This window comes from Cryptotermes secundus, unplaced genomic scaffold (genome assembly GCF_002891405.2).
Source record: "Cryptotermes secundus unplaced genomic scaffold, Csec_1.0 scaffold614, whole genome shotgun sequence".
Classification (NCBI taxonomy): domain Eukaryota; kingdom Metazoa; phylum Arthropoda; class Insecta; order Blattodea; family Kalotermitidae; genus Cryptotermes; species Cryptotermes secundus.
Genome location: NW_019728501.1, coordinates 2,292,744 through 2,304,014, shown reverse-complemented (window position 1 = coordinate 2,304,014; position 11,271 = coordinate 2,292,744). Strand labels below are relative to the sequence as shown.

General features: G+C 41.6%; 1 protein-coding gene across 1 annotated transcript; it reads right to left on the bottom strand.

The window, feature by feature from the left end:
• Positions 1–5,304: 5,304 nt before the first annotated feature.
• On the bottom strand, positions 5,305–9,614 carry LOC111865247 (DNA-binding protein SMUBP-2). Its single transcript, XM_023853145.2, has one exon. It carries the CDS (start codon positions 8,753–8,755, stop codon positions 5,906–5,908), a length of 2,850 nt encoding a protein of 949 aa, XP_023708913.1. The 5' UTR covers positions 8,756–9,614; the 3' UTR covers positions 5,305–5,905.
• Between the last annotated feature and the right edge of the window lie 1,657 nt (positions 9,615–11,271).

Genomic DNA, 11,271 nt, shown 5'->3' with positions numbered 1-11,271 from the left:
TCGTGGCGTTCCATGAAGTTTAAAGTCCACGGATGGCGCTACAGTTATTTTATATTTAATGGTTGAGGCCAAGCTCATTCAGCGAGGGTTAACAAGAAAATATAAAATAACTCCAGCGCCATCCGTGGATTTTAAACTTCATGGAACGCCACGAAGTGTAGTTAAAATGTGGCATCTTAGTATCTTTTTGGGCTGTGNCGCATGAGATCACGGCTAGTGTGACATCACCACACTCAAGTACAAACAGATAACAGTCACAGCTGACTGTCCACAGTGCGTAGACCTGCAAGAAGACCACACTTTTCTCGGGCCATTATCTCCGTAACCGTTCAACTTTGGACATAGGTTTTTAGGGTTATATCGGCATACTTTAACATAAGGAACACCCTCCAGAAGTTTGGTCCATTCCTCCTGGGACACCCTGTATATTCCTAAGTTGAAAATTCACTGGATGAATATGGTATTTTTATGTGATATTTTATCATCATAGTCTCCACTTTGACATCAATTTCCTTGTCAGAAGCTTCAGGAATGCACAAATACTACTAGTCCCTGCATGTCCCCTTAAAATATCAGTTATACAGCAGCTTGCATGAATTAAAAAAACACGGAGAGAGAGAGAGAGATTGTTAAATTATATGTCCAGTGACCTGGATAATATTGTACAAAGTTCACAAGTACTTTTACAAATATATATGTTTCTTCTTAAATTATGTGTCCATTGACCTGGGTAATAATATGCTGATTTCCTTAACAATTCATGGGTGCTGCTGTAGAACTGATATTTTAAGGGGACATGCAGGAACTAGTAGTATTGGTGCATTCCTGAAGCTTCTGACAAGGACATTAGTGATAATGTGGAGACTATGATACTAGCACATAAAAATACCATATTCATGCAGTGAATTTTCATAACAGTAAAGAAAAATTACTGTGCACAAAATGATTTCTTGTTCGATTCCCAGGATGCTGACTCCAGATCACAGAAAAACTGATTATAAAGTTTCATTGAAAATGTGGAGATTCTTAAATAGAATTTTGGACATGGGATTTTAGGTTCTCATGGAAGTGACTATGAAGAGTACTGTTATCTGAGATATGTGATTCTTCTCACTGATTGCTTGCTTCAGATACTTTTCAACACTGAAGATGGAAGCAGTATTTTTGTCCAAAATGTCTGTAAACTTCCATCAGGTTACATGGCATAACATCCCAGAAGATAGTACTCTTCAGAATTGTGAACATTCACATTTCTAGATTAAAGATGGGTCATGAAACAGGAGTATACCACGAGAATTTAGAAGTCATATCTGAGACCATAAAGTGGAAAGATATCCAAACCATACAAATTTTATGTTATACTCTCTAGGCAGAATTTGTGGCTGCTTTATTGCAGGACTGCTGCTGGAGTTTTATATCACACAAGTATACAGTCACTGGGTAATGAACCTTGAAGGTTCAAACAGAAGTGACAGTGAAATTTGACAAAAGGAGTTCTTTTCCATAACATTCTCATCCACAATAACAAAAGGCAAGTGCCAGCTGCTTTCAGGAGCTCAACTGCCTACCCTGGCCCCAAGTGAACATTTCCTCTTCAGACTCATGAAGAAATTTCTGTGAAGATTTTCTGACAGTGCTCATATAGGTCTGTTTCTGGTTACTCTGAAGCCAAAGAAGGTAGCTTTTAATTCAAGTAACTCAGTGGCATAGATTTACTGCACTGAACAGGGATGTTAAATTTAACTTTTCCCTTTTTGGGTTCAGTTGATAAGGCACATAACTTCCTGAATGATTCTCATAAATCAGTGACAGCCCTCAAGCAAAGGCTTCAGATAATTTCCAAATCAACATTTCAGATTACGCTGAAACACAAAGTTTCCATATGGAGAGTTTCGATATACATTTCTGGTAAGATTACTATAATTAGTTAGTTATTTTGAGAGGGTGGGTTTCCCCATGCACTTAGACCTTGTCAATTGTGCTTCCCTCTATGATTTCTACCAGTCTCTATATCCTACCGGTACTGGTACTTACCATCAGTCCCGCCCAGCCAGTGAGACCGGCTCTATTGGCTGAGAGGTATCTATAATGCTTCTCCCATCTACCAGAGGTATTAGAGACTGCTGTTGGGCGGGAAACGTCCGCAATTTTGGCTCAGTGACCTCCTTAGGAGATGTGAGGTTCTTTTACGTGCTGTAAAGCTATGACACGGGACGCACGGCTTAAAGTCCCTCCCGGAGGACTTGTTCCCTGAATTTTTCTGCCCTTAAAAATTCAACGACCTCCGCCGGGTATTTGAACTCACGTAATACGAGTCATGAGGTGGGAACGTTACCTCTAGACTACGGAGGTCGCTTTACTATAATTAAGTCTCCGTATGTAGCATCCTGGTAATATTTCTTAGGCCAAAGTGTAGCTCTGAAGCAAAGAATTCAGATATAGAATTAATATTGAGTTCCTATAAGACTACACACTGAACCATCAGACCACATGAGTAAGGCCATGGCCTATAGTAGTTGCAGCTTCCAGGTGGAGACTACATATCATGGGCGCAATACTTGACTGTGCAGGGCCTAAAGATTCCAGACTGAGCAGAGTTGTAGTAAGTGAAGAAACTCCAAAGGAGACTACAGATTCCACATGGAAAGTGAAAATACAGAGTTTCCAGGTAAGCATACCAGATGGGGTCTGTAGGCAGCTCCATCACATAGGTCTCTCGTTATAAATTTACATTTTATATTACATTGAAGGAATAACTAAAAACACACTAAATACACAAGCTGGCTGGCTCTGAGGCCCACCCAACATCCTATTCAGTGGGTAGAGGGGGTTAAGTGGCAGGGGTGTGAAGCTGACGACTACCCCATATATCTTTATAATGTGCTTAATTAAGCACAGGGACAACTTTACTCTTATTAATTTTTTAAACATACTACATATTAAGTACAAATTTGGTCTTATTACATTTTTCACATACCTTAAGGTCATGTGCCATTGACATGTTCATAATTGGGGACATAAAAACAATATTTCATACAGAAGCTGTAGGTATTTTTATGGTGTATTTTTCTTCTTTTATGAAGGTCAGTGATTGCCAAACTTCTTGACATGACCCCCCCCCCTCTGATTTTCAACAAACCATCATGCCCCCAGTGTACTTCCCATAGTAAGAACGTTTTTGTTGATGTGTCTCCATAATAACAAATCAGGTGGCTTCGGTTTATACATGGAGGCCAGACAGATGACCCCCACAGCAAATCCATGTCTGAAATATGGTTCTTCAACCACACGTTTGGTGTGAAACGTGAGGAGGGGCACCATCATGCTGAAACTACATGCCCTCATGAACGTTACAGGGTACATCCTCAAATACAAATGGAGCAGTACTTCAGGATAAATTAGGATTCTGAATTCCACCAAGACAATTCACTAGCATACGTGGTCCAATCAGGAAACAGTCCACGATTCTGACCAAAATGCTGATGCTAAATCTTTGCTGAAATAAATACAGTGCGTACAATCAAGTGCGCGCCGCGGCTGCAATTTGCCGTGAGTCATACCACCGCAGAACGGATGCAACTCCTCCCCGCGACTGCAGTGCTCCTACGCCGATGGTTGCATAATCGGAACCCGAGGTTGCATTAAACAGTCAGTCTTTGTCTTGCTGTGGAAGTGGAGTNGTAGAGGACTGTGGCCTCCCAGATCCCCAGATCTCAGTATTTCTGATTATTATCTTTGGGGCAACCTGAAGCAAAAAGTCTACAAAAATAATCCCCGCAGCATTGATAGTCTTCAAAATGAAATTACACGCGTAATTCATTCAATTACCGTCGACGAACTGCAGAGAGTGTCGCGTAATTTATTTGTGAGATGCGCGGCATGTTTGCAAGCAGAAGGAGGTCACTTTCAGCACCTGTTATAAACCACGGTAAGTTATCTTTTTACTGTATTCTTATAAATGTGTGCATGTAGAGCAACTGATGGACGGAGACTCAGCGACACCACTACACTCACGCTATCGGGGAACGGCACTGCAGTCGCGGGGAGGAGTTGCATCCGTTCTGCGGTGGTATGACTCACGGCAAATTGCAGCCGTGGCGCGCACTTGATTGTACGCACTGTAGCATCAAGTAGCAAAGGATTATCATGTAGATGAAGAATGTGTCCCATTCATTGTCACAGTTGTCTTATCAGTCCACTATACACAGCACAAAAAGTAAATATTCACCTAAAGTTATATGTACAAGCCATTAACAGAACTGGAGGTGGACATCACTGTTCTCCAGCTATATCACTCATACGAGTACAGTCTGTACATGGGAGTAATACAACCGCACCCTGAGAGAAACCTGTTTCATATCCAACTTAAGTGCTACCTGGTGCATTGCCATGGCCAACATGTGCTAGTGGCATACTGCAATGTACCATTGCAGACCTCCAATTTTGATACTAATGCTGACACTCCCTCGCTGCAGCTCTAGCATTTCAGTCACAACAGCCACATATGAAATGCATCTCAACCTACTATGCATTAATATATTGTATCTTGTGACATTATGGAGGACCCATCATGTACATACTTAAAATCATGACTAACTATGAACTAGTGGTGAACTAGACAAATGTCTATATTTTCTGTTCAAAATTATCTGAACCTTCTAAAGTTTGGTCAAAGGACTTTTGTGTGTGTGTGTGTGTGTGTGTGTGTGTGTGCAGCTCAGTCTATTTTATCATTGTGTATTACCACTCAGGGTAAAGCAGCTGTTAAATCAGGACCTTATGATCACAGGAAACACTTATTCTACTGCTACATATGTTAGTTATGAGTTGGAAGCAGAAGATGGCAGAATTGTTAAAGAGTTATTAATAGTAATCAAAGATGGCAGGCAACTAATAGCACTGGAAGGTGTTCTTGACTCTGACATACTGCAGTAACCTGTTAACTTAGTATGCAGATAAATTACAAATTATTGTACATCTGGTAATAAAATGAATTACTGTTTTTGAGGTAAGTTTTTATATACAAAAAGATAATGTTGGATGTTCACAGAAACTGCTTTCTCAACATACTTCATGTTCTACAATGTCTCACTGAAATTTCAACAAGCTTCATACTATGAAGAAAGTTGTCTTCTGGGTTTAGGCACCGGTGCCTAAACCCAGAAGACAACTTTCTTCATTGTCATCGCCGTGAAAACCTCAAAACTTACAAGCTTCATACTAGTCATGTTACTATTGAGACATATGTTGAAATCACAATTCCTGACAATAAGCCACTTGTGATTGTTAAGAACAAGGCAACCATCAAGTGTAACACGCTTTTTATTCAAATGCTGAGTCAATAAAATTGCCTTACATGACTAAACATTTTTGAAAAGGTGGCTGCCTTGTTGTAATACAGCCATTAGTAACTTATATGATGTACCATTACTCCTACTTTCGACTCAATATATTTACAATTTTTCCTCCCACAGTTTTGTATGCACTCACTTGGTTAAAATTTAAATTTCCTCTTATAAAACCCTGATCTTCCAAATTTTCATAATCACTGTCTCTTAACAGGAATCCACCTGTCACCTATCTACCCTGCCACTTCACTGAGCTAGCTATTTCAGCTCAAAATAAATTAAATTAAATTCTAGTGTTTTAGTTATGTCACAAAATCTGCAAGAAATATTCTCATTTTTCTCAGTGTTTTGCCTTGTCATTTTGCATGGTTTGTTATTTGTAGTGAAGAATGCTTGTTTACTTATGTGAAACAAAATTAATTCAAGTCTTTAAGCTTCAGATATAATCTATATCGTTCAGAAGAACATCACAGGCTCAATTTTTATTGCAAATGCCACATGCAATAAAGATTTAGACAGAGAAGGTATATAAATAAACATACAAAAGCAATAATTCTTCAGGTTTCTTTCTTCTGACGTTTCCTTTCTTCTGCCATCTGTGCAAGTTTCTTCTCCAACTTCTTGCTCACAGCACTTCTTTTGAGAGGATCAGGTTTTGTGGGTTTAGGATGACGGAATTCATGTTTTGCTGTTTTACGGGCGGCTTCTCCACAGCCATGCACCTCAGGAAAGCCATGACTTATACAAAATCTTTGCTTGCAATGAGCGCACGTCAGTCCAACTAAATCTGTTGCAATTCTGCAACTACTCCATAAACATCTCTTATCCATTTCTTTAAACTCTTCAATTATTGAATCAAAATCTTCAAGCTCTTGCTTTTTTTTTGATTTCTTGCTAACTTTCTCACTCTTCTTACATTCAGTTTTCTTCATTTCTCTCAGTTCACTTGGCCCTGGGGCAGACTCCTCTGCAGAAGCTCTGGTAGCATGCTCTACGTTGCACTTCACTTGTTCATTGGAAGAATCATTTGGTTCCTTGACCTTCACTTTTAAATTGTTGTTGGGCTTCTTTGTGATGTTTACATTTCCAACTGAGGGTCTATCAGCAACTGCTTTGTGAACCACAATGTGTCTGTCATTCCCTTCACCAACACTGATGTGAAGAAGATTAAGTTTTGAGGCTGCTTCATGAATTAATTTCCTGTCATATGCTGATATGGATTTTGGAAACTTCAACTCCATCTGCTCATTGTTCCTAACAAACTCTTGAAGAAATGACTGATAATAATCCTCTTTCACCTGTTCATTCTTTGCCTGCTGTGTGTCTTTCTTCTCTCTATCAACATTCACAGCTTGCTTTTCTTGAACATCAACAATTTTCTTTTTTGCTTTTTTGCTTTTTTTATCATTTCCCATCTCACTTTTTATCTTCTTCTGAAACTGGAACTTTGGGTTTTGTAGGACTTCCTTAGGAGTTTCCAATTCTGATAAATACTGTCCTGCAGAGTGGACAACACCGTGCTGTTCAATGTAATCGATCAAGCTTGCCAATGTGCTATCACATGACACTGTACTAGAATCAGCCACAACACACAGAAACCTACGAGCACGGCTAACTGCAACATTTAGTCTGCGCCGATCACAGATGAACCCCAATTCCCTCTGTGAATTTGATCGAACCATAGAACACAGGATGGCTTCTTTTTCACGGCCCTGAAATCCATCCACAGATCGCACCTCTATGCCATTCAAGTGAGGGATATGAGCCCTTATCATTTCCACCTGGTAATTGTATGGAGTTATCACAGCCACAGAAGTTTGTGGAACATTAGCTGCTACCAGTCGTTTTATGAGAATGGCAATTATTCCTGCTTCCCCTCTGTTACATCGTGATGTTTCAAACATCTCCTCTTCTAAGTGATAACCAGCAGTGTCCACGAGCAAGATTGACATTTCAGTTTCATCTGTAGACTTCACAAGAGGAAGATCTTTCAGTAAGTGGCTGCCAACGGACGGGTCGGCCTCTAATTGTCCCCCATACATCTCCTGAGATGGCCAAGTCATAATATCAGTATGCATTCGAAACTGGCGCTGTAATAACCGATACCCTTCTTTTGCAAACTTCTCCACTGCTCTTTCCATGAGACTCAAACCTAAACCTCCCCGCTCAGCTTTCTGACTAATCACTGTAGGGGGAAGCTGAAGGTGATCACCTGCAAGGATAGCTTTAGGAGCCCTAGGAAGAACTATCCAACAAGCTGCTTCCAGTGCCTGAGAACACTCATCAATCACAACACAATGGAAGTGGTCTTCTGGAACATATTTAAGAGGTCCTGCATCACTTGCTGTGACAAGAGTTGAAAGCACTACATCTGATCCCTGTAACACTTCTTTCAATGCACGTGATTCCCTTTGATGCAGTTCCTTCCGAAGGTTCTTCAACTCTTTATGAAGTTCTGAGAATGTCTCCTTGCGATGTCTAGTCTTTAACTTCTTCAACACATCATTCAATTCCTTTTGAATATCTTTGACAATTTGTGTACTGCTACTTCTATCCACAACTGCATCCAAAGAATATCTTGCTACACTATCCATTACACATCCTGGGTGACCTAAACGTACCATCTTCACATTGTGGCTGGCCAACCTTTCAACTAAATTGTCCACGGCTATGTTGGATGGGGCACATACCAGAACTTTATTTCTTGCCTGTATCATATGAAGTATTATCTCTACCAGTGTTGTTGTCTTCCCAGTGCCTGGTGGTCCATGAATCACAGCCAGATTCTTCATCTCAAGTGCAAACTTGACAGCCTCCTTTTGATCTTCATGGAGATTGACATTAATATACATTAACTCTCCTTGGGCATCAAGCATAAGAGGAGTAAGTGGAATTCGCTCCAAGCAATTACTTTTGCCAAATAGCAGTTCCACAAGCACCTTACCAGGTTTACTTATGTGAGTTAGATCTTTTAAACTTGACTTTAGTCGAGAATAGGTTATATCATTTGCCAGCTTCACCAGTGTATATACAACTCCATTTTCTTCACTGAAACTACTGATATCCTCAAATGAGACTCCAATGCTTTCGTCAGTACTGAATTTAACAACGCCTGTTGCTAACGGAGTGCTCCGAATATTGGATCCTTCTATCACACCCACAACATCTCTACGTGTTAGATTATGTACTTGTAGAACACTGTTTCTAGCACTTCGAAACTCAACTATCACATAACCTCCTAAACATGAAATATAGGAAAAGGCTGTTACATTTTTTAGGCAGACAGCACCTTCGGAAGTGGTAAACAGCCTCATGGACTGTTCGTATTCTTCTTTCCTCTCACATTCAAGAAGATCCAGTTGTCTTGATACGAAATCTGTAACGGCATCTTCGTACGTGGTACCCATTTCGTTCCCAACCCACTGATCACTTCTCTTAAGCCAAATAAAATATATTTATACACTAAACAACCAAGCATCTAGCACTGAACAAAAGCCAATAGGCTGTCAATTTTCCTGCTATCAGCTAATTGGTTACATTATCAATACTGTATTTCTGTATAACCAAAGCACGATAAACTTTTCTCAGTCAAAGAGAAGTATAATCCTTTAATAATGTCTTTCGAAAATAACTTACATACGTACACTTTCGCATTTTTCATTCTCATCACTTTACCATTCCAACTCAAAAGCACGGATCACATCTTAAGTTCTAATAGTATTCACCACGGATTACAAAATGTTGTCACACTCTTTCTGTCATAACCTCCAGATTACACTGATCTGTGTACAGGAGCGGACGGGAACGGACGGGAAGGTCTTCGCTTCCTTCAACCTTGTTTCCTTGAGAGAGAGTGAGTCATTCCTTGGTCCGTGTTCCTAGCGTACATGGTTTTCCTGCTCTCTACGGGCGAGGGCAACGCAACCGGAATATCCGAGAAGAATCACCGATTTCAAGCAGAAGACTGGTTTCCAGATTAGCAGGTGCACACTGAGGAAACTTATGATTGATTAGTTGCTCATATCATTAAGCGGGTATGTTTGCCCGACTCAATGCATGATTATATTTTTTTATTTCGTGCAGTGCAATGGAAGATATGATAATACAACTGAACCTGTCATAATTTCGTGGTAGCTGGGACCGCTTGAGACGGCGTGAGAAGAGAGGACGGTGACCATAAGGGAAATACTGGGATGTTAATTAATTTGTTTTAATTAAGGTTAATTTATTTTAATTAGGAAATGACGCGTTCACACAAGATACGAAATTTTGACATACAGTGCAACAATTTTAGTAAGATAGAAGACACCTGAAGACGGCCGTATATAGCCGAACCATGTAATGTGGGTGACTATATAGTAAGTTGTATGCAAGACGGAAATATGTGTGAAATAAATGATATATTAATGCATAAATACAATTTGAACTGAAGCGCTTATATTATTTCGAATGAACTTAACCTGGATCCAGACTCCGTCGTCTAATGAGAAATTCTTTCCCAAACCAAATCTATTTTGTTCCTCATAGCATAGCTCTTGTTCAATTAACTTCATAAATAAATTAGCAGCTTCGTCAACCTTTTGTACCACCTTAACAAACAAATGAATCACTGAAGCGCGTTACAGAACTGCTGATACCAGGAAACCACGCTGCAACGCAATTGTGACAAGATTGGCATGCTCCGTTGTCTGGAAATTGAGTTTCTCAATCTGTCCGCAAATTACGTTGCCATGATCTGTCGCACCCAGGGACCAAAGCAACGGCAAAACTGGTCGCACAGCGTTTCGTGTGGAAAGGCGTGCAGAAGGACTGCCGCACCTGGGCGCGTGCTTGCCAATCCTGCCAGCGCTCCAAAGTCTCCCGCCACAGTGACTCCATTGGGCGATCCCTTCCGACGTTAGGAGGCTACACATACTGCCTCACTGCAGTCGACCGTTTCACCCGTTGGCCAGAAGTCATCCCCATCCCGGACATCACAGCCGACACAGTGGCACGAGCCCTACTGACGTCCTGACCGGATGGATATCCCGCTTTGGTTGCCCGCAGACCATCACCACCGACCAGGGACGTCAGTTTGAATCTCAACTCTTCCACTCCCTGGCCAAGCTCTGTGGCATTCAACTCTCGCGGACAACCGCTCACTATCCAGCGGCTAACGAACTTGTGGAACGTTTCCACCGAACACTAAAGGCAGCCATCATGTGCCACGCAGACCAACGCTGGACAGAAGCCCAATCGCTGGTTCTCCTCGGAATCCGCACGACATTCAAAGAGGACCTGTAGGCATCAGTAGCTGAGCTCGTATATGGCGAGCCATTAAGAATACCAGGATAGCTGCTAACTCTGACTGCCGATCCAGTAGAGCCAGCGCACCTCATCACCCAACTTCGCCAATATATGGCCCGCCTCAGACCAGTTCCGGCAACATTCGTGCACAGCGACCTCGAGAAGTGCACGCACGGCTTCCTCCGGCAGAACACAAATCGCAGAGCGTTGGAGCCCCCCTACAGCAGCCCCTACCAGGTCCTGTCATGGAAGGAGAAGATGCAAATCCTCGTGCGCAGCAGGCTCATCACCGTGTCAACCGATAGGGTCAAACCTGCCTACATGCTAAACGAGACAGGCCGTGGAACCACCACCAAAGACCTTAAACCTCGCAGCCGACGGAACCCCACATGCCGTACACCACTGCCTATAGCACGAACTACACACTCTGGACGTCACGTACATTTTCCTGCTCGCTTCAACGAACATCTGAGCAACAGTCTCCGTGTGGGGGGGGGGGTGATGTGGGAACTGCCCACATTCAAGCAAATGTGACAATGCAAGTATCATTGCTTAGCAACGGCGACTAACAGCAGTTGGTAAGCAAAGCCTACAACAATACTGACAGTGACATAAGTTATATAAGATACATTGAGTG